Here is a 23994-nt window from a genome sequence, read left to right as displayed (position 1 = left end):
CACACACACCATAACTTGTGCACACACAGGCACACTCATGCACACATTCATACTTCCACACACACACACCTTGCACACAAGCTGACACACACACACACCATAACTTGTGCACACACTGACTCGTGCTTACACGCACGCTGACACACACACAACTTACGGACACACATCCAAATTGCACACAGGCGACACTCACACCCACCACTTAATCACACGCCGATACACTCATGGACACACCCATACTTACACAAGCTAACTTATGCTCGCACATACACACACACACCGACGCATTCATGCATGCACCCACAACTTCACACACACGGACTCATGCTTACACATACGCTGACACACCCACATGGACTCATGGAGGGCACTCGAACTACTTACTGCTTGGAGCACACCACCAATCACAGAGGTATGTTCCTGAACAGCTTAACCGAGAGAGACAAAAAATAAGCATAGAGGCAAACAAAAAGGTAGTGCAATCGGAAAATATAGAGACGAGCACTTAAGGGTTTATTGGCAGCATCTCTCTGCCTCATTCCTTTCCACTGTTTGACATCCAGTTTATATGCCAGGATCAAGGTCTCCTGGGGTTAAAGCACTCTCCATCGACATTTGCAGGCGTCACATCAGGGGAAAATGAGCGAGCTATTGTGTAGGATCTGCATTGATACTGAATAGCTTATATCAAGCAATTTCTCTTGTCAAGGTATTTTCAAGGTTACAGTAAATTTAAAATTTCAGAGACCACGAAAAATATAGGATTTAACAATTTAAATATTAATCTGTAAAGCACCCAATAAGATATGGAAGAAACATGTTAATGTTTAATTGTGATACTGCAATTGACTATATGCACTTCTACTGAGAGACACACACAAACACACGTCATGTCACACCTAGTGTACTGATAAGACGCATTTACCAGTGCAGAATGGATCAGAACCGAGTCCTCTTTTGCCAGATAGTGCACTGTGTACTCCAGGGCATTGCTGTCGCCCTGCTGCTTGCAGATGTGGGCACCGTTCCTCTTGAACACGGTCCGGATGCCTTTGAAGAGAACCACGCTGGTAGTGCAACCCATTCCAGATGTGTACAGGGCGACATCAGCAGCAGCCCTCGCTCCTCTTGCGGTGTGCCTCCCCCAGCATCCTCCCTCGAACCATCTTCGCGAGGTGTAATTTGGAATGCATGGTAGACCAAAACAAAAGCAAAATCAATCTCTTCCTGGTGCCTTCAGGAAAGCTCATTGTAACGTGTTCAATTGTAACGTGTGCTTCATTGAAATACGTGTCCCTTCACAACGTGTGCTTCATTGTAACAAGTGTCCTATTGTAACGTGTGTCCCATTGTAATACGCGTTCCATTGTAGCATTTGTCCCACTGTAACGTGTTCCATTGTAAGCTCGATGAATACCACTGGTCTGTCTCTCTGCCTGGTTCATCGAGTCAAAAGCAGATTCTGCCGCCGCCGCGTGACTGCATCTATGTCCTCGAACACAACGCCATTAGGTGACGTCACCACAATCCCTCGGACGAGGCTCCCGCTCTGCACTCCAGTTCTATCTCGATGAGTTTCAGTAAATGACAAAGACCAACTTGTGTTTAAAACAAATCCTAGCATCATGAGACGGTTGTCGAAAACATGATAAACTAGAAGGTGCTCCCTGACCACAACAGCTTAAATCACTGAAGAAAACAAAACAAAAGCACGAAACATGGCGGAAGATGCTTGCTCGGCCTACTTCAATCAACACGAACACCCAAATTCTGCAGTATTGCACCTTCCAAGGGCTCTGGCAGTAGCAAACTTAGGGAAAATTATAGTGAGTCCACATAGACCAATTCCAAGCTTTCGTAGCACTGCTCCACTATGCAGTGACACTGTAAGGGAACACCCACTGAGTGCTGATAAGGAGTTACCCTGCAGTTTCTGTACTAACTGCGAGCACGGCACCCAGCATCCCGAACTACTCTCTGGGTGGCCCGGAAAGTCCTCTCCGCCAGTGCTGAAGGTGAGCTCTGGTGGCACTTCACCTCCCCCACCTTCTTCGATGGAGTTCACAGGGCTGGTTTGGGGCTCACAAACTGCTTAGTATCGGGCACGCGGTGTCGCTTACCTATAACTGCGATGATCCTCCAAGCAGCGCGACCAGCAGCAGGCACAGTCAGCTGGGGCACGCATGACTCGGCCAGCAACTTTCGCCAACGCATAAGATCCAGCGAACCGATCCTACAACACCAGCCAGCCCGCACATTATTTGCCTCCCGAAAGTGGCGGAGCCACTGCATCGAGTTTTTGAAGAATGGGCATTAAAGAAATAGGTTATTAAAAAAAAAAGTTTAGCGAGCTGTAAAAGTAAAAGAAAGGCGCGAGACTCCCATTTGCGGAGGGAGGAGGTCACATAAGGCAGCGAATGGTGCGAGGAGTGTAAACTAAACTTCAGCAGTTTACCGACAGATGACATACGGGTGCCCTTTTAGATTAACAACACTTGCGCATAGCGAACAATGGTGGCCGTAGCTCCCTCTCGCCGCGCTTCAGTTGAAGTTTAACAAGGAGCGACGGGGGGGATTTGGGAGGGGCAGTTAGCAACCTGGAAGGGGTGGTGAGAGCGGGCAAGCAGTGTGGGAGGTGGGTGAAGATGTGCGCTAGGACAGGAACAGCATATGGCAGGCAACGAACTTGAAGCGTAGTGACTGAAAGGAACGAGTGGTGCGCATGCGGGAGACATGTGGTTTCAATTATTGCGCCCATGTCTGAGCACGATAATTGAAACCACATGGCCGGCGGTGCGGGTAACAGACACCAATAGGCCATGGGCGGAGCAATGCGCCCGCCTTTGGCCTACTGCGTGCTGTCTTGGAAAAATACTCGCACGCAAAGGCCAATCATGGAAGCCAAAAGGAAAAGCACACGCACGAGCGTGTGCGATTCCAGGCTCCGTTTTCGAACCCCATACAAAAGGGCTCTCGCTGCGCGAGCCCTAAAAAACGCCTGCCATTGTATATTCAAAACTACTGACGCGAAGCCCCTTTCGGAGGCTTGGCTGTGTAAGTTGAAAACCCATGCTTCCTCCACATAGAGGAGTGCTGATCTATTGGCCGCCTAGCTATGGCCAACTTTATGGCAGGATGTGGCCATTTGTTTGAACCTTTTATGCTCAAAACCAACTTTTTTTGTCCTCAGGGATTTTAATTTTCACTTAGAAGATTTATCCTACCAGGATACTTTAATACTAATCGCCTCTATGGCGAGCTGGGGTTTCATTCAAATTGTTTAGTCCCCTACCCATGTAGCAGATCACACACTAAACAATATTTTTTTTTCAACTCCTCAGGAATTTGTGCTGGGAATATTACCCAGTTAGCTGATCTGATCACTTCGGTGTTGGTTTCTGCATTAAGGTTAAACTGCTCCTCCCTCAAGAGACTTTGAATGCCGCTATTCTGAGACATGATTGGCGGAAGATACTGAATGCAGACTTATTAATGATGGCTCTAGAAGCGGCTCCTTTTGCCTCTTATTCAGACCTGACCTTGCTGCATCTGAGTACTCCAAGTGCCTCTTGTCCACTTTGGATAGTGTTACCCTTTGAAAAATGTTAGGTTCAGTAAAAATAAACCTACGGCTCACTTGTTCTCTGAAAAACTCAGGCTAATGCAAAAGCAGTGTCGGCGACAGGAACACAATTGGCGCTTAAAATGAGATCCACAAGAGTAGACTACGCACATATTATTAATGCAGGACTACAAATGTGCTATTTTCAAAGTGAAATCAGAATATTTCACTTCTAAGATGAAGTCCATGGACAATTCTTCTAAGGTCCTTTGAAACATTGCAACTATTTGTCAAGTCCACCGAATATGTTGCACGCTGATGATTCTCAATCTTTTTTCAACATTGCTTCCTTTTTTCGATCTAAGGTTCTCAATATTTATTCAGAATTCTCCATACCATCTGAGTGGGAACATTCTATTTTGAAGGCACTCTGTGCACTGATCTCTCCATTTGCTCATCCTTTTGGCGCCACAGGTTGGAAAGCTTCTCTTTGGCATCAAATTGGAGCCCCAATTGGACCCCTGCCCACCACACATTTTACAGACTGCTTCTGATGCAGTGGTGGGGTGACTTACTCAGATGTGTAATGCAGGTATCAAGGAGGGGTGCATCCCCAGTGCCTGGAAAGAAGGTATGGAAATCCCTCTACTGAAATACCTAATTCAAACAAAATGATCAGCCCAACTCTCTGTTGCCTACTCTGGTGAAGATCTTCGAGAAACATCTAAATCATCATCATAAGGAGCTCACTGATAAACAGCAGCTTCTGGATCCCGAGGAGGTAAGCTTTAGAAGCGAGCATTGTATGGAGTCTGTTTTGGAAGCTGCAGTGGATGACATTAGACCGATAGAAGGCAGTGGTTCTGGTCCTGCTTGACCCGTTTGCTGCTTCCGATACTGCCTTCCCAACTCTCCTGACATCTTGTCGCTTTAAACTGGGTGTCAAGGCTAAAGCTCTCAGTCTGCTGGAGTCCTTTCTGGTTGCCAGATGTCAGACACTTTGGTGAGGACAGTTTATTGCAGAACCTTTTCATCTCCCCTGCGGGGTTCCTCAGGATTTCTCACTAAGTCCCACCCTCTTCAAATCGGTATGCTTGGTCACTAGCCAAACTGATTCTATCCTTTTGTTTTCGGGTGTGATCGTATGCTGAAGACACATTATTTTCACCATCATGAATGGTGTCTCATTAGTTGCAGCCAGGTTCTGGACTTGCTTGCTAGAATTAGGCAAATTGATGAAGGATAATTGCCAAAATTTGAATGCTGATTAAACTGAAGTACTGGTCTTGGGCACCCATCACTCAGTTTGGACTTCTACCTGGTAGCCGTAAGATTTTGGTCACCCTCCATCTCCAGTGAGATTGGCCAGAAATCTTTGGCTTTTTGATAAACAAGTCAGCCGGACCACCAGTTCTTGTTTTCACATTATTAAATCCTTAAAAAGGTGTTTCCTTATACTCCAGTTGAGCTGTGTAAAGTGGTTGTTCTTGCTCTGGTGTCCTACTTCAATTTGCTGTATCTCATCATTTATCTGGTCTTACCGAATAGATTACAGGTGACCCGAAAGGGAGCGGTCTGATGGATTCTGGATAGTCTAAAAGTCCAGTCCGGAGTTCAGGAGTACCCAGTAAGGTGAAGAATCTTGAAACTAATGAAGTTCAACCGACTCGGAGGCTGTATGTGTCAACTACCTCAACCCTCATCTTGGCACAATTACAATCAACCTCTTATTCTACGCCACAGATAACACTGTTTGGAGGACTGTCTCTCTCTCTCTCTCTCTCTCTCTCTCTCTCTCTCTCTCTCTCTCTCTCTCACCAATGTTCATGATTCCTACCAGCAAGAAGCCTATTATTTCTCCACATTCCATATGTCATTCGCTGTAAACATATACAGCAACATCAAAATTAATATTCAAAGAAATTAGTTGAATCTTCAACAATTAGAATACGACAAGTTACAAAAAAAGCGCCCTTGTGCATTCCTCCCCAGCAGCAACCTCCCCATCCCAACATTGTAACTGAGCCAACCCCAATCCTTCCTCATCCCTTCCCTTCCCTTACCTTCCCTTCCCTACCCCACTTCACTTCATTTCATTTCACTTCACTTCGCCTTGCATTATGTCACCTCACCTCACAGTTCATCCTCGTCCTCCAAGTCACCTCTCCTTCCTCCGTGACAAATGAGCTACACTATCTAGTAACTCCTCCACCTACTGTTAATGCCATAATGGGGTCACTCAAACTACAACATTATTCAATATTTGCATGATGCCCCTTACCAAAATCCGCAGCCCCTATTACATAGGTTATCATATGTAAGCAGCTAATGCACAATTTCACCTCAGTGATAAAACAGACAACTTATCTAGTGTAATACATTGTCTCTCCAAGTTTACCTCTGGATGCAGAAAAACTGGGTTTGCTTGAATGGTGATGAAATTCTTCTTCTGGGGATGGCTAATTTACTATATCTGCCTTTTTTTCCTCATCGGATTCCCACTGCTCCTCTCCTCATCACTGACAACAATCCTCGGTGTGATACTCGGTGGGAGCTTTCCTTAATACTCCAAATAAATGCAGTTTACAATTCTGGATTCTCCCAATCATTCCTCCTTAAATTAGTCCTTTCACTTAGCCAATCAGAATATTACTGGAATCATGGCGTTTGTGGTTTGTCGCCTTGACTACTGTGATAGTTTGGACTACGGCTTCCCAACAAGCCAATTTTAAAACTCCATCAAAAATCCTGCCACTTGTCTTCCATTTTTCTTTAACAACTTCAGCCATATTACCCCCATTCAAATATCTCCTTGTCACCCTGTAAAAGAAAGAGTGAGCTTAAAATCACTCTGCCTCATTCATGAAGCTCTACATGGTAAATCACCATACTACTTGGCCATCGCTTATCTACCACCGGCAAGACTAAGAAATATTAACCAGAACAAGATGCCATTCTGCTACAAAAAATCTGGAGGTGGTTCTGTTCAGAGACAAGGATAATCTCTATGGAACTGTTTGTGAAAAAAAGACCTTCTTAGATTCAGAAGATTGTTAAAACCCACCAATTTAGTTACCGCTAGGGCTAGATATGCTGACAACAGGACCTACTTCTGGTAAGATGTCTAAAACCAGATCCAGCCACTAAGGTGTACTTGTAGATTCCACTGACTCATATTTAAGGCCTTTTTATCTTGTTTTCAGCATACTGTTATATTTAGCTATTGATGTCAAATGTTATACTTCTTCTCCTGAGCACCTTATTGCGGTATCTGACCTAGAGCAGTCTGAAGCTTCCACCAGTAGTGTGCTGTAGCCCAGAAATCAATAAATAAATATTAAAGCTGTCAGAGGAAAAATTAGCATCATAAACAAAGGACTTGAAAGGGTTGCATGACTACTGAAACTCAATTTCCCTCACTCTAAAAAGGATTTGAGAGACAAACTTATGAAACAGACTAGATTTGTAGCTATAAGAACTGGTGGTTTTCCCCTCTTATGGTAGCTGAAGAACTTTGAACTCATCAACTTGGACATGGACGCCAGCCTTCCGATTCTGATGGAACCCTTTTAATTCACAAAATGTAGCTTTGTAATATAAAAGAAACTGCTTATTCAAGACAAAACTGATTGAGAAGCTCCATCTTGAACGCCTCCTCCTTAATAAGAAGCCTTTGCCTTATAAGGAATGCTTGCATATATCACGAATAAGCCCACACATGGGTAAATAATATTATTGCATTTTCAACAAACAAAATGACAAATGTTTATGGAAAAACCCTCTTTGTTAAAACTCTTCAGAAAAATTTTGCTGCGGAAACACTTTGGTCAATAAGACATTTCACAACAGGCTAGCTAGCTCTAACAATATTACCGTATCCAAATTTCAATAACTGGCAGAATCCTAAATTCAGACTGTTTTGAATTGGTTACTCTATCTTTATTGTCCAAATCTAATGCAACTGCTTCTCAGCCACAATCTATATTCTTTTTAAGTTCAAAGTGGTACAGTATCGTTGTCAGAACATGGCTAAAAATGTTGGTCCTTAGCAGAAGAAACCTATATTGGATCTTAGACAGCCATCTGTTTTTAGATCTACCTCTCAGCTAAAACAGCTGGGATGTGGTCACTATGTGGCAGAGGAAATATTTTCAATAATCTGCTTTCCTCAATTTTAAGTAAGCAAGGATCAAACTCCATAGAGTAGCAGAGCAAATGCTGTTGGCCATCCTATATAACATTTGATTAATCATAGATGAACGCAGAGTCATAGCCCTGATCCTTGTGGATCCACCTTATCTATGGGACACAAATGAACATTATCTCATCAATTACTTAACTTGGGACAGCTCTAAACATATTTTGTGCCATTCTGAAAGGTTGGTATGAGACTAATCTCACACATTGTGCCCTTGACCAAGCAGTGGTACTTCCCGACATGGAGTTTACAAATTAAAGACACACAGGTGTTTAACCACTCCTATTCATATGAGAAAGAGACTGAGAAATTGAAGATAAATAACAGGATGATTTTAAACATTTTGGGGCAACAGGTCATCTCCTCCCTCGCATTGATTTCCCAGAAACTATGACTTCCTTAACAAAGAACCTTCACTCAATCCAAAGACTATCAACACTTCATATCCACTTGAAACACATCTGAAATGTCTGCATTTCACTGGCTGTATTACAAACTTTTACTAGTTAAATTTTTTCCATATTTTCTTAGGTGTGTATCTTACAAGAAGTACTCTTTTCTATAGTATTGAAACCCTTAATTGTAAATTATACAAATTTAACAAATGAACAACATTAGAATGATTTCTCTTTTGTTGGCGACGTACATTGCTAAATGGTGTGACAGATTACAATTAAATTGTGATTAATGCTTAAAAGATTTGATTATTTGAAGAACCTGCACAGCACTGCCTTCGTAACGCTAACCTGGACCCTTACTAAAATGTACTATGCGTTTCAGATACCAGACTGTTTAATGTAAAAAGCGTTTCCTAGAAGAAATGTGAAAAGAAATGTGAAAAGAAGGATGAATAGCATGAAACTTACCAAGCTGAATGTTCCTCACCCAAACAGACTGCTTAGTTTCCTTTAAAATCTTTTCAAAATAGACACCTGCAAATCCACTGGAGAAACAGGCAATGAGGACTGCCAAGACGCCTACTAACTGGGATCCTGCTGAAGCATCCTTGTGTGAAGTCTCAGCAGCATCATCCGTGGGCCACTAAACGGAAACAGTCAAACTACATGTAACCATATTTTGAATCACCAAAGTACAGACAAATGAAATGCCATTATTAAAAATAATATCAAGCCTCCAAGACCAAGTTATATTTAAAATTATCAGCCACCATCCCATTTATGTTTAATGCTTGATCAATTGAAATGCGATTATTTGCCTATAATTCTTATTACTGGTCTGTTTCCTCATCACTATAATACCAATTGTTGAGAAGGACATGAGTTTTGACCCACAAGATGGGTGCTTGTCCTTTACATTGCACTAGCAGCTGAAACAACCAAATGTCCTACATGAAAGTGCTTTTCTTCACAAAACAAGGTTAAGGTTTGGGGCGGGGGGCAGAGGAAGTTGGGGTAATATTGACTGTCTTCCTGTAATAATTCATTAAAATATGTAAGATTACTGACTAGACCTTCATTACCCCTGAATCCCTCTTCATTTAATTCCAGATCTGTGGGAAGATTTTCAACTTAATGATCACATAGTGTGCACAGGTACTTTTCCTAAAGATTGAGGCTACAACCAGTGGGATTCGGAAGTGCTACATGCTGACCTTGCTCAACTGTGGGGTGTTGCATGGCTTCAAACGGTCACTCCCCAATGTTGTCGGTTTATTGCTAAGGCCATCAACAGTAGATTTCAGTTTCATTTTATCTGCGACTTGCTAGTGCTATCTTAATGAATACTGCTCGACTGATGCCATCTATACCCATTCTTCATAACTATTTGAAACTGGTACTAGACAGACATCACAGTTGGGGACTCTTGGAAGTGATTAGGAACATGGCAAAGAGATGGGGAATTCAGGGATCCCCTCCCCCATTAATACTGCATTAAAAATAGTTATAACGTGCTACTGTTTTGGTTTTGTACCAGTTGTTAGCAATGTTGCTTAGGCTTTTTTTTTTTATATATACATGGTGGGGGAACAATGCCCTCTACAGTTATTTTCCCTAGGTAGTTTGAAAAGTTACCTTAAATTCATACAGTTCTTAGTCTTTAACCCTGGCATATTTGAAATGGTTCAGTTCTACCCATCCCTAGTAAACTACAGAAACTAAATAGGAAAGGTTGGACTTTGTTTTACCATTGGGCTAGACTTTTGTTTCACATATGGCATTTATGGGGCTAATCACATTGATCTTCCACCGTGACTTTTATGTGTGTATTTTAAAAGAAAGCTATGAACTAAGTGCTACACAAGAGGGCTGTGTTGCTAATTCAAAGAACCTATGAGATGGTTTTATGCATGCTTTAAATATTCAGAACAAATCGTAATCGAGCTTTTCATTTGTAACTCCTTTTTGCGTTTCAATCAATTGGAAGACCTTAAGAGTTGAGTGGTAGCAAGTAAACTCTGCCTTTAATCTCCTCGGACGGTAGAGCGGTGTCGAGTGTTAACTTACTGAGCAGAAACCATACTAAAACTGTCCTGGAAGTACCCAACTGGCTAGCACCATCCAACAGAAGGAAATTGCATCAACCATTATGTTACCCAGATTACTTACACAGGTCCCCAGATTGCTTGACAGTATTTTGTGTGGACTTGCTGAAGCCATTGTTCAAGCTATGATCTGCTTATCATGCTACTCCTAAATGAAGTGACTGAAGCAGTAATTTATCTTGGAGGTCATCTTGAAAGTTATATGTTGGAATCCTCCATCTTCATTAGGAAAAAAAGGGTGAATGCTGCAAACTGGAGCTTACAGTTGAAGAAATATCAGTGTAGCACTTACTGGCAACTGCAGCATAAGAGTTGTAGTTGGGAGAGATGAAGAATGGTGGTTGTCGAGGGATAAGTGGGTGGTTATCAATTCTTTGTCAGTCCGTATGTCAAAACTATGTCCAACAAAATCGCATTTCCTCTCACTTGCCATGGTGAATGCCTGCAGTATTTGGATTCTGGATCAATCAGTAATGAGAGAACCCGACAAACCCATGACATTTCCAAAACCCTGTGACCCAGACAAATCCAGGTCTGTGTGGCTTGCATGGATCTCAGCACATTTTCCTGAGCAGTATGTCCCGTGAATATCGAAGTATGGGTGAAAACAACTAATTGTACCATATTTATGCAACACGAAAAATTGAGGCACATTCAGCCAAAGCCTTACCACAATGCATTTCCACACTTCTGTCAACTGAAATGCTGCCTCCCCTTTGCACTTCATAGTAACAGACAGTTGGACCTGGCATCCTTAGGATGGCCTTCCCCCAAACGTTTTTTACCTCTAGGGTTTGCTGTAGCTTTTTGTTTTGTTGGCTTAAGGACTCTAAGCACTTTACCACAGCTAATCGGTGCTAAAGGGCATGTGCTTCTTCCCAAACAGGTGTGTAATTGGAGTATGCCTGATTGACATATTTATATTTAATTGTTAAGTTCCTTGTGAAGAGGTATACCATAAACCTGTGGCCTGTAAGTTAAATGCTACTACTGGGCTGCAGCACTGATTGTACCACACAGAAAAGTAGCCTTTCAAACCTGTCTAAGGACTGCCACTGCAGTGCCTGTGTGTGCAGTTTACTGCCACTTCGATTAGGCATTTAAAACTACTTGCCAAGCCTCAAATTGCCCTTTTAACACATATAAGTCACCCCTAAGGTAGGCCCTAGGTAACCCTAAAGGCACAGTGCTGTGTAAGTAAAAGGTAGGACATGGACTGTGGTGGGTTGCATGTCCTAGTAGTGACATACAGCCTACTTCGTTTTCACTACTGTGAGGCCTACCTCTACCTCTCTCTTCAGTAAGCATTTTTACGTGGTAATCAGGGAGGAGTAGCTTTTTGAGGTTTCATAGGTTTGCAATGGTATTAATAAATCCTACTTATTGGTGAGGTGGAATCTAATTTTACTATTTTAAGAATGCCTCTTTTAGAAAGTGGACAGTTCTCTGCACTTACTGCTCCATGTGCCTGACAGCCAGTCTCCAAAACACATCTGGTTAGGTTGGGCAACAGCTAGATTTTGTGCATTCCATCTAGACAGCCACAACACAAGTCCCTCAACTGCATCTGCATTCGGATAGGTCTTCTTAGGCTGGGAGGGGCTCACACTCCACCTATATAGGTAGTGTCCTGCCCACACAAAAGGTACTGACAACACTCATCCACAGATAGTCTGGCAGACAGGACTGGGATGAAAGGGATCCTTGTGCACTTCAGAGAACTCTTTTGAAGTCACCCACCCTCCCCCCAATCAAAGGCACTTTTGTACTGGGGCTCTAATCCCCTCTAATATCAGACATTGTGTGGGACTTGTAATCAAATGCTGCTGGCTCTAAATCTGCACATTGCCAGAAAGACTGCTGTGCAGCCAGGAGACTCTGACACTTTGTCAACTGCCTTGCTGTGTTGGCCTGCTGCTTGTGGAGTGCTGTGCTGCAGAAGGGACTGCCACTCCACGGCCTGCTTTAGGCTGGCCTGCTGCCTGCTACCTTTTGTTGTGCTACAAGTGTTCTCCAAAGGCTTGTTGGCTTGCCCCCTGTTCCTAAAAGTCTCAGAGTCAAAGACTTTTTACCATTCTGGTGCTGCCGTGGGACTCTGGCCCAGCAGCTGAAACCTCCTCTGACCCCGCATTTCACTTCTCTAAAGACAAGCAATCCACTTTGGGCAGGCGATGCTCTGTGCCTACTTTAAACAAAATGCTTTGAACATGAGTGTCCATTTGACACTCGAGAACTGCTGAACACCGTAATTCTTGGTATTCTTGAATTGTGCAATTCTTCAGAACTATGCATAATGTTTGTATAGTTTTGGCCCAGTTTTTCTAATATGGACAACTATTTTTTAGTGTGGAGAGAGAGGAGAGAGAGAGAGTGAGAGGAGAGAGTGAGAGGAGAGAGTGAGAGGAGAGAGAGAGAGAAAGATATGCACAAATACTTTACACACTGCCTCTTTGGAAAAACTGGACTGCTCTGTGCCAAGCTACCAGAGGGTGAGCACAGGTTATCTTTTAGTGTGTACTTAGCTTACTCGGACTAGAGTGGTGGTTTCTGCCTGCCAACTAGGAATTCCATTTCTTTTTTTAACTTGTTTTTATTGCATCGATGCACAGATATTACATTACATATCTATTGCATGGCTTAAGGAATTCCATTTCTAACACAGAACAAAACTGCTGCCATGGAGGGGCGTGGCTGAGCCAGCTGCAAGATGCCCGCACTTGGAGTGGGCTCTGCCAGCCAAGCCTTCCTATCCGCCATCATCCTTCGGACTGGGGCGGCGCTGACCCTCCACCCCTGCTGATCCTGATCCCCTGCATCGCGGGGCTCCGACTATCCCCTCGCTGGTGGCTGCGCTCTCCCCGGCACTGAGAAACTGATAGGGACATCAGCCTGTGTGGACGGCCGGAATGAGGATACCCAAGCACACGCAGAAATAAAGTAAACAAAGGTTATAGTACACATGAGCATATAACACAGTAAGTAAATCTTCGTCTCTTTCTTGTGGGTTTCTTCAGTTTAATTTTCTCATTTTCATAATGATTTCACAATCTTCACAGTGGTTCCCAAGCCAACACGTGTTTCGTCGCCTCTAGTAATATTGTACATGCGACTTGTTCACGGCTAGGTACAAAATTGATATGGTAATCCACATTAGTCGAAATGTTAATATAAATGTTGCAAACATTTGTTAACAGCGTAAACAAATGTGCTCCCAGGGTCGGTGTGAGCATTATGGGTTAACTTAGCAAGCGGTGGTATCACAAGGCTATAGTGTACTACCAAGCACCATGAAATCAGGTGAGTACTAGCCTTATCATATCAGTTGGAGAATGACTGAACATGTATAGCTTTAGCGTGCGGGTGACATATGTGAAAATTTCCTATATGTGATGGAAGATCGTTCCATGTGAAGTTTTCCAAAAATCTCATGCGGTATGGAGAGTCTAAGAAGCCGGGACGACGTACAAGGGCGATGGCTAGTTATGTATAGAAAGGCTATAGGTATAAATAGCTCAAGTGCGATACCGAAGAGTTGGAGAGAAATTCGAAGAAACTGACCTGAACACGGTCTAATAAACAAAGTCTGTAATAAACAAGATAAGGAAGAAAAAATACATAACTATTAGTGTCTACGTATCAGGAAGGTTTGTGGAGTGGTTAAACTACTGATGAATATATGTCAGGAAAGGTATACATACATCAGGTATGACGATAATTCCAGGTCATACCATCAGGCGACGTGGGGGGCAAGTATTCTGCAAGGAATATGCTTTCAAAATTCGGCTGTGCTCCGTATTTCAAATTTTACACCCCGTCTACAACAATGAGATAAAGAATATGATCTCCGCATTAGAAACTGCTAATCTATCTGCAAATGCACTCGCTTTAAAAAAAACAAAGAAAAGACATGAGGTCAGCTACATGTATAAGTACGCCCCGTTGAGGGCTCTTCCCTTACCTCCGGGTAGAACAAAATATAACCGCAATGCGTAGCTGCCCCCAACCGCGTCTGGCTCCAAATTCGAGTTGCCGGTAACAAGTTACTCGGCAAGTTTATCTGAGGCTAGGAAGTCACATGACCGGAAGTTGGCCATATGCGTGTATCCTAGGAGTTATCATCAAAGGCGCCATATTCATTCAAATTGGTGTGTGGACGGCCGGGCCTGCCCGGCTGCACACAGCCTGTGCGCTTCAACGTGGTGCTGCAGGGATACGATCCTGCCCGGACTGCATTGCCGAGGCTGGGGCACCTCGTTGCTGGTGCCTGCTGCCCACCGGATGCTTCGGCCTGGTAGGACAGTGCGGTGTGTGTGTGTGGCGGTTAGTGGCGGGGTTAGGCGCGCGTATGTCATACCACGGGGCCTGCGGTTACATTCCTTGCCTGTGAGCGCTTGCCTTGGCGCATATTACCTCATCGCCTCTCCCATTCAGATCCAGGCCCGCGACGCGAGTGGCGCGCTCCCCACGTCCCCCTGCTGCTCTCTGCCCCCCCCCCCCCACCCGGCTGCAGCCTTACTGTCTTGACTCTATTGCCTTGAGGCCCACCGGCTTCTTGCTTGCTGTGGGTGGCCCGCCCTGGGCCTGCTTGCTCTTCTCTGTGGTGCCACTTCAGCCGCTTCCAGCCTCCGGGCCGCCTCCTGTCTGATCTGCCGCCCCGTGGCCTGCTCTCCCTCTGCCTCATTCTCGAGTGGGGACTCGAGCCTGTTCCTCCTTCCTCCTCCTGCGGACGGCCATCACCTGAGGGCGCCCGGCAGTAGTGCTGCATTGCCCCACATCTTGAGCACGCGCTGGCTGCTTTGGTGCCCTGCTCGGCGTGGCCCACATTCGTAGATCTGGCTTGTGCCTAACTGGACCACTGGTTTGCCTCCTGACTCCATTACAGCTCCTTGTCTGGGACCCCGCTCTGGCTGCATTCACCCATTGTCTCCCCCACAGTGACTACGCTTTTGGGCGGGTTCGCTACGCTGCGGATTTCCTACCTGCACCTGTCCTGCTGTGGGGTCGGGGTGGGCTGTGGCGGCTCAGGCATGGGAAAGGCAGACTCTAAGCAGCCCAAGCTGGCCTTTGACCAGCACAGATTGACTCGGCAAGATGGGGCTGCTTTGGACACTGGTGAACCTACTACCCAATCAGAACCTGGTCCGACGCATGAAGATGAGCATAAAATGATCATGTTGGATGTTAAGGCCACCGTTTCTGGTATCGCTGCTCAGCTTGACCAGCTGGCGGCCCGTCTCATGACACGCAGCTGCCCCAGGTGGAGGCGAGAGTCTCGAACGCTGAGGACGCCATGGCTGGTGATCACCAAAAGCTACTCCAGATGGACAAAGTGCTGGAACTTATCAAAAATAAAAATGAGGATTTGGAGGCGCGCTCCCGTAGGAGTAACCTTCGAATTACGGGTGTGCCCGAATCCTCCAACATCAGTGAAATGGAGGACTTTGTTGAGCAACTACTACGAGATCTCTTTGGTGATGTTTTATCCTCCGTCTTTATTGTTGAGCGGGCGCACCGCTCTTTGGGTCCACGGCCGGCCCCCGGCCTGCCTGCTCATCCAATCATCGCCAAACTGCTGAACTTTCGGGACCGTGATGCGATCCTCCGTGCTGCCTGGGATAAAGGTGAAATCCGTCATCAGGGGAACTCACTTGCCTTTTACCCCGACAACACGATGGCGGTGCAGGCCGCTCGACGCGAATTCCTCCCGTCTGCTCCAGAAACATGAAGTCTCCTACTCCCTCGCCTATCCAGCCAAACTGCATGTCAAAAGCAGCACGCACATGCACATCTTCACTGAGCCGAAAGCTGCCCTGGCCTACGCGAAGAAACAGCGCTACCTCCACCCAGTTCCAGCCCAGCAGATGGGGGTGGCACGAGTGACAATGACTGACTCTAGCCATCGCTGTTGGGGTCACTGCTTTACTATCTGTCTGCCTTGATGTCCTCTTTATTGCAGCTTGTCTATTTCGCATCCTTGTAGCTGCACCTGGTGTGCCTCATGTTTACTGGTTACAGTTGTCCGTGTTCCTGGGTCCATTTTACAACTGTGGGGCGCCTGCGGCCCCGCTGGACGCTGTCCCTCCTTGAGTTTACTTTATACAATTGCTGATTGCCCCCGACTGTTCATTGATGTTCGCTTCCTGCTATGCTCTGTTGTGATGTTCCCTTGATGCAGGGGGGATTGCACCGTATGTTTTTGCTACAATAATAATGTCCTCCCTTCTCTGTGGCTTGGCTACCCTGTACTTGTGGCGGGGGCGTACGCCTGGCAGAGTCATGCCTCCATGGGATGACTCACTGTTGTTCTTGTGATTCTTCCTTCCTAGTTGGGTTTCACCTGGGTGGGCGGGGATGGTTCTCAACCTGATTTGGGGGTTGGTGTGGGTGGTAGGCTCATTGGGGTTGTTGCCTCCCTTTCAAGGCTTGTTGGATCTATAGTTTTGCAATTGTTTTTGTAACATGTCATCTGCTACATTGCTTTCAGCACTGCACATCCCTTCCCAATCGCATCTAGCTCCCTTTTTGCATCTGACCTCATCCGCCATTCACTTTCCTGGCACAGCAATATGACGGACACCACAATCTGGACGAGGTCTCAATGACCACCAAAAGGCCCGCTTAGTACATGCCCAACTCATCCAACACAAGGCTGACATCTGTTGTTTCCTCCAGGAGACCCACCTGCTGCCCGCTACATCCTCCAGGCTTCTCTCTAGACATTGGGGCGAAACTCATTCCTCTTTCTACTCTTACCACTCTCGCAGGGTATCCATTCTATTGCGCAAATGGCTTCCATGGCATACATCTCAGGTCACTGCGGACCCTGGGGGTGGGGCTTTGTCATTCTGCGTGGCAATCTCCTGGGCCAACCCCTGATCCTTGCAGTGATATACGGCCCCAACTCCGATTACCCTGAATTCTTTGCGCAGGTTTGGCAACACATCCCTTCCCTGGTCCCTGCCGCGCTGCTTTGGGGGGGGGGGGGCGATTTCAACATTACACCTTCAGCCACCCTTGATCGCTCTGGGCCCCGTGCTCTGCACCAACGCGCCACTCCCTCTCCTTCATTCCATACTAACTGACAACTCACTACTTGATGCGTGGAGGCACACCCACCCGGGTGCGCGCGAAGGCACTTGTGCTACGGGCTCATTAGGCTGCTGGTCCCGCCTGGACATCTGGATCACCACTCAGGACGCCTTCGTGTGGGTTACCTCCGTAGAGCATATGGCGCGTACCCTTTCTGAACATGCTGCAGTCCGCCTTAGTTTGCTCCCTCCTCACTCCCCGCGGCGCATGTTTGCCTGGCGGCTGCCTCCTAATGCGCTCCGGGACTCTGTGTCCTGTGACGAGATCCAAACCGCAATTGTGAACTATTTCGACCTTAACGCCGGCTCCTTCGACTCCCCTTCCACACTTTGGGAAGGTTTTAAGGTGGTGATTCGGGGTGAATGCATCTCTAAGCAGGCTGGTGTACTGCGCTCCATTCAGGGTGTTCTTGAATGATTGGAGGGAGAAATCAAGGCTCTTGACTCTTTGCATTCTCTTAGTCCCAACCCCGACATCCTTGCGCAGCCAGGGGTAAACTTTATGAATTTAATGAGGAGGCCAATAGGGAACTTTCCTTCCTGTGTAGGGAGGCGAGGGCGCGCCGCTTTGGTGTGGGGGACCGCCTGGGCAAGACTCTAGCCAATCTCCTACGACAGCCTCATGCTGCCTCTTATATCACAGCGCTCCAGGACGATGGCCCGGACAGAACGACCTCTCCCAAGGAGGTGGTGGCTAGATTCACCGCCTTGTACTCTCAACTCTACATCACTGGGGCTGCGCCCTCACGCGACATCCTTGACCAATACTTCGACACTCTGGAGCCCCTCTGGCTGGGCAACAGCCACCAGGAATATCTCGACAAACCCTTCTCCAAGGAGGAGATCCTGGCAGCAATTAATGGTCTGCCCGGAAATAAGGCTCCAGGCTCAGACGGTTTACCTGCCTCCTTTTACAAAGCCTTTGCGCCCCTCTTAGTCCTGCACCTTGCCGCTATGTACAACTACTCCTTTGAGTGCGGCTACGTCCCTCCTTTGCTTTGCGAGGCCCTGTTAACGCTTCTCTTGAAGCCGGACAAGTCCCCCGAGCTCCGGGACTTTTATCGTCCTCTGTCTCTCATCAACACCGATAATAAGATTTTTGCCAAGTTGTTGGCCTCCCGCCTTCTTCCGCTCATGCCTCTGATAGCTTGCCCAGACCAGTCAGGTTTCATCCCTGGCTGTGCCACGTCGCATAATCTCCGGACTATATTTGCCATTCTCCATCAAATCAACCCCGCACTCCCAGGTGTGGCTGCCCTCCTGGACGCTACCAAACCTTTTGATACTCTCGAGTGGCCCTTCCTCTTCTACATTCTCCCTCGCTTAGGCTTCAGCCCGGTGTTTCTGCGCAAGGTCCACCTTCTTTATTTTCATCCCACAGCTCGTCTTCGGATCAACGGTTAGATCACGGAGCCTTTGCCCGTCGCTAGGGGCACGAGGCAGGGGTGTCCACTCTCACCCATGCTCTTCACTGTAGCTATGGAGCCCCTCGCTGGTAGGCTCCGGCAGCATCACAACCAGAGGGGTCTCGGCTTTGCGGCTTGAGCCTTGGTCGGCTTTATGTACGCGGATGATGTCACACTCTATGTCCGCAACCCCCAAGAAAATCTTGGCCCCATGGTCCGCGAGGTGGTGCACTTCGGGGGTTTGTCTGGAATCCAGGTCAACTGGGGTAAGTCTATTCTCTTCCCCCTGACGGATGCCACTGTTCCCTTTACTCCGGATTACCTGTTTGTATGGCCATCAGGCCCACTAGATATCTGGGCATTTGGCTCAGCAGGGACGTGGACGAACTCTGGAGGGCGAATTTTGGCCAGGCAGTCGACTGGCTGGAAACTAAGATCCACCTCTGGCGCCGCCTGCCCTTGTCCCTGGCGGGGCGCATAGCCATCGCCAAGATGGTGGTGCTACCGAAGTTTCTTTATTTGTTTTTGAACATCCCCCTCACGACTCATTTTATTCGTAAACTTCGCTCCCTTATTATTTCTCTCACCTGAACCGGTATTCAGCCTAGAATAGCTTACAATATCCTCATGCTTCCCTCATCATGTTGCGGACTCAGTGCCCAGATTTTAAATTATACGCCCTTAGTGCCCAAGCCAGCTTTCTCCACTTCTGGCTGCATTCGATGCCTTTTCAGCCTCACATGGCAGTGGAAGCTGATCTTGCAGCCCCCTGGCCGCTCCAGACCGCTATTTTTGCCCCTGCTAAACCCCCACGCGGTGAGATCGACACTGTGGAGACCCTGCGCTGCGCCTGGGACGTCCTTCGGAGATACTCTGGCGCTAGTGCGCTCTCCGCAAATGCCATGCCCATCACACACAATCCGGTATTCCCCCCTTTGCAAACTGCTGGGATGGTCAAACGCGCGACACGCCTCGGGCTGTCCACGTTATCGGACCTCTACCCAGTCGGCGGCTTCTTTTCCCTTCCACCCGAGTCTGGCCCCATGGACGCTCTGCTGTATTACCAACTTAGAGCATCCTGCAGGGAGATGCACCCCCCGTTTCCACAGCACCCTCTGCCGTTGGCTGCCCTCGACTTCGCATACACATCCGCCTCCCATGCAAACTGGTCTCCAGACTTTATGCCCTCACGCTGGCGGCATCCCAGATTTCCGCTGACTACGCCCGCGCTGCTTGGAGCGAGGACCTAGGTACCGATCTCTCGCAGGAGGTCTGGCTGTACTGTTGCAAGCAGACCAAACGCCTGTCCCCTAACTACCACCTGCGCCTCATACATTTTAAATATTTGCATAGACTGTACCGTTCCCCTACCCAGCTGCACAAAATGGGCCTCAGTCCCAGCAATAAATGTCTCCGATGCTCTGCCCCGCTGCGGACTTCTCCCATCTCGCCTGGCTGTGCCCAAAGGTCTCTGCATATTGGCGTGATGTGTGCACCGCCATCACGGAGATCACCTCTACACCGGTCACACCAGACCCGCTGCTCTGTCTTTTAGGCTTTGTGAAATATTGCAGGGTCGCCATGCATTGGGGACGGAGACCCGCGCCCAAGATCAGCGCTTGGCTTGAGGATGCTGCACGTTGACAGACACTTCTGTCCAAATTCAGGGATTTGATGCACGCAGCTTCCCGCCCGCTTGACTTCTGGGGTCCCCTGGTCTCTTACCTCCTGCGCCAGAGCACTTTGGCCTCCGCAGCCTCTCCCGCGCCCCCCGCCAGCACTCTACCCGCGGCGGTCGTCGGTGATGGCTCGTAGAGTGCGGACTCCCCCTCCATGCGCTCTGCTGGTTCTCTGCGGCCTCTCTGACCAGCACTTGGCTTCCCCAGGGCGATCCTTTATGCCCTTCTCTCTCTCCATTTTCTGTCATTTCGCTCCCGGTACTGTTATGAGCTGCTTTTGTACAATTGTTCCAATTATGCATTTAACCGATGTGGCTTTCTTCTTTGAGTGCGGAATCCCCGCCTACGTACATTGTAACTTGATGTGCAAGTTTATCAATAAAGGTTTTTGAAAAATGTAATTAAAAAAAAAACTGCAGGCATGTGACTTAACACTGTCCAGATTTTGACCTGTTCCAGTCATGGTCTGTAGGCCCAGCCACAAAAGTGGGATTTTTTTCTGTTTGTAATCAGGACTTGTGCGGTAACACTGGGAGGTAGAATTTTATGAATTTCCCCAGATTCTGTACCTTCCCCCTCATAGAAATGCAGGGATTGTTGATTTTGTGTAGGCACGCATCTGTAAAAAGTACGAATGGGCTATACATTCTGATAATCTGAGCTTGTTAGACTCTTAGAATATCTAGTGTTGTGAAAAGTTTACCCTAGACCCACAATTCAGACACATTTATTAGAGGATCCTACTAAACAAGTTACATACCTTCGGTTATGCCTTATCTGGTAGAGACTCTATTTAGCCGCAGATTCTCTACCATAGAATATACCACAAGTATCAGACCAGATGTGGACATTTTCAAGCAGTACCCTGCACACTGGTACATGGCATCACCCGGCTCTGCAACAGCTTCGCCGAATGTGGTGTGCGCAGTGCTTATATAGGCAGCACCCCAGCGCGCAGACATCAGTTTTTTTTCCCCATCTTTCCACGCCAAAAGAGTGGAGCCATGAAGAATGCTGACATACTGGAATGCATTTCTAAGGCCCTCTGAAGGAATACTCTACTGAATCAGTTCGCAAAATTGGCAGGATTGGACGGTCGGTAAGGAATCTATGGCTAGATGAACAAGTTACTTACCTTTGGTAATGCCTTACCTGGTAGACTTCTATCCGCAGATTCCTTACCTTAGAATGGATACCCAAGCAATACTTCCCCTGAGGTGGGTTGGGGAACATATTAGACTAAAAAGGTCCTGCAGGACCAAACGTGTAAAGTGTCCGTCATGACAAACCTGCCCATCCATGCACGTTGCTGCCTGACAGTTGTCCAGGACAGGGACTCGGTAGGTTAACTCACTGGCTGCAGCCCGAGCTCTAGTAGAATGAGCATGGAAGCCTGCTTTTTGAAAAGTGCGTAGCAGACCGCTCTGCAGAGCACTATCCATTGTAATATAGTTTGTTTCTGCACTGCCTTCCCTTTCTTAGCTACAACATATCCTACAAAGAGTTGATTGTTCACCCAGAACTCTCTTGTGCGATAAATGCAAAGGTCTTTTTGGGTCCAGACGTGGAGTCTCTCCTCTTCTTTGGAAGGGTGAGGTGGAGCATATAAGTTAGGCACGGTTTTGGCCTATAAGAAAGGATGTGACAACCTTCAGGATGAAGGAGGCATGGGTCCTAAGAACAAACTTGTCTAGGTAGAAGGATCTATAAGGAGAGTGTACAGTGAGGGCCTTCAATTTGCTGACCTTCCTGGCCAATGTTATGGCAACTAAAAAGCAGTCTTCAGAGTCAAACGAAGGGGGAGCATAAGAGGAAGGTAAGAACCCGGTTAAGATCTCACTGGGGCATAATGAATGGCCTGGGGGGGAAACGTGTTTTAGTCCTTTCAGGAACTTAAGTCACAACTGGTAACTTGAACAAAGAAGGTTAGTCCACCAACTGCAAGAATGCCAAAAGGGCAGAGGGAGAGAGCTTTTACCAGTGCCCAGAGCAGAGCCCTGCTGGGCCAAAGAAAGAACAAATAGCAGAATATGGGATGAAGACGCAGAAAGGGGAGGGGGGGGGGGGCAATATTTCTGGATTCACACCATGCCACAAATTGTGTGTCTTTTATAAATTTGTCCAAACAGCAGGCATATACGGTCTTGGTGGAAAACTGGGGTTTATAGGACGGTGGAAATGGTGGTGGGTAACTGCCCTGTGCACAGGAGCCCCTGTGCAGGGTTTGGAGCAGACCCCCAAGGAAGACATCAGTAAGGGCTCCACTGAATGGAAGTAAAGGTTCAGAAGGGGCCCCATCAAGAGGTAAGTGCAGGAGCTACCCTCTGCACCACTAATGTAGCCACAGTAGAGGGAGAGACCAGGCCAGTGTTTGGTGAGGTGTCTAAATCGCTGGCATCCACCAGTTCCTCACACCAATAGCCCTCTGTATCACCATGGGGAGATGGCAACCAGAAGGTTCCTCTAACGCCTCCCAATCGTAATCCTGTCCAAGCCTGTTAAAAAGAAAAAGGCACTGACTCTGATTCGGCAGGCATGGCATTGGAGTTGGCTCATCCGGCTCCGTGTAGGAGTCTGGTTTAATGATAAGGCCTATGCTGCCGTGGGTTTCAGCAGCACCAGGAGGGATGGTTGCGGTCTTTTGAGAGGCGCCACTCTGGATCCGCAATGAGGCTAACAAGGACATTGCCCGGATCACCCTATGTGAACCTGAGAAACATTATACTTCTAAGAACAGGAGGATAGATTATACACTTAGTTACAACTCTACAATATAGAATTATTACACTATTAGAAATACTGCCTTTGCAACTTGAATGTGCTGATTTTTAATATTTTATTACCATACTGTAAACATATATTAATTACACATAATACATTCCATATAGAACAAACATTTGGACAACATTTACATAAATAGCACTTGACATCATCTTGATTTCTGTCTTGTAATCTTTGTGTATTACTCTTCTATACGTGTTTCCAATAACTTTTTTATTTTTATTTTTTAAATAGTCAACTTTTATGCGAGTTCCCTATAGGTTAACATCTTGACCCTTGTGGTACTTTATGGGCTTATATATTGTCCTGTATGTTCCATAAGCAGTCCATCGGAGTCAAATATTCTCACGCATTCACAAATTTTGGTAACTCCATATAATAAAGTAGGTCGATGCGTTTTGGCCCTCTTATTCTGGGCCTATTTACAGGGAAGAAATTGATTCATCCAATCAACCCTAAAACAAACAAATCTATATCTACTGGTGTATATCTGATTATGTCACTGTGTGTGCTTAAATACATTTTAATGTCCTCACCATTGTCTTCCATCTACATTTTCTAATCACTTAATAAAAAAGTATTATTCAAGCCTCTATATGTGGTCTCTTTCCCAAGTAGGTAACCTGCTGGGCATGCTCCTTGCCACACAGGTAATATATACCCAAGATGTCCTAGCTATTGTCTTACATCTATTACATAATTTAATCACCTAGTGAGAAGTATTATTAAAGACTTCACACCTAATCCCTTTACCGTACAGGTGACCTGCGGTGCACT

The 23994-nt window shown here is 46.6% G+C and overlaps 1 protein-coding gene across 6 annotated transcripts in view; it reads right to left on the bottom strand.

The window, feature by feature from the left end:
• The window catches only part of SLC35A3 (solute carrier family 35 member A3), a 157029-nt gene that overhangs the window by 47581 nt on the left and 85454 nt on the right, over nucleotides 1-23994 (bottom strand). For all 6 annotated transcript variants that reach the window (XM_085601885.1, XM_085601882.1, XM_085601883.1 and 3 more), the window contains exon 5: nucleotides 8627-8801. In XM_085601885.1, coding sequence (XP_085458011.1) covers nucleotides 8627-8801 — 175 coding nt within the window. The remainder of the gene's footprint in view (nucleotides 1-8626; nucleotides 8802-23994) is intronic.

Source organism: Triturus cristatus, chromosome 4_2 (genome assembly GCF_964204655.1).
Source record: "Triturus cristatus chromosome 4_2, aTriCri1.1, whole genome shotgun sequence".
Classification (NCBI taxonomy): Eukaryota; Metazoa; Chordata; class Amphibia; order Caudata; family Salamandridae; genus Triturus; species Triturus cristatus.
Note: the sequence above shows the minus strand (reverse complement) of the source record. Positions and strands in the feature narration are given on the sequence as shown.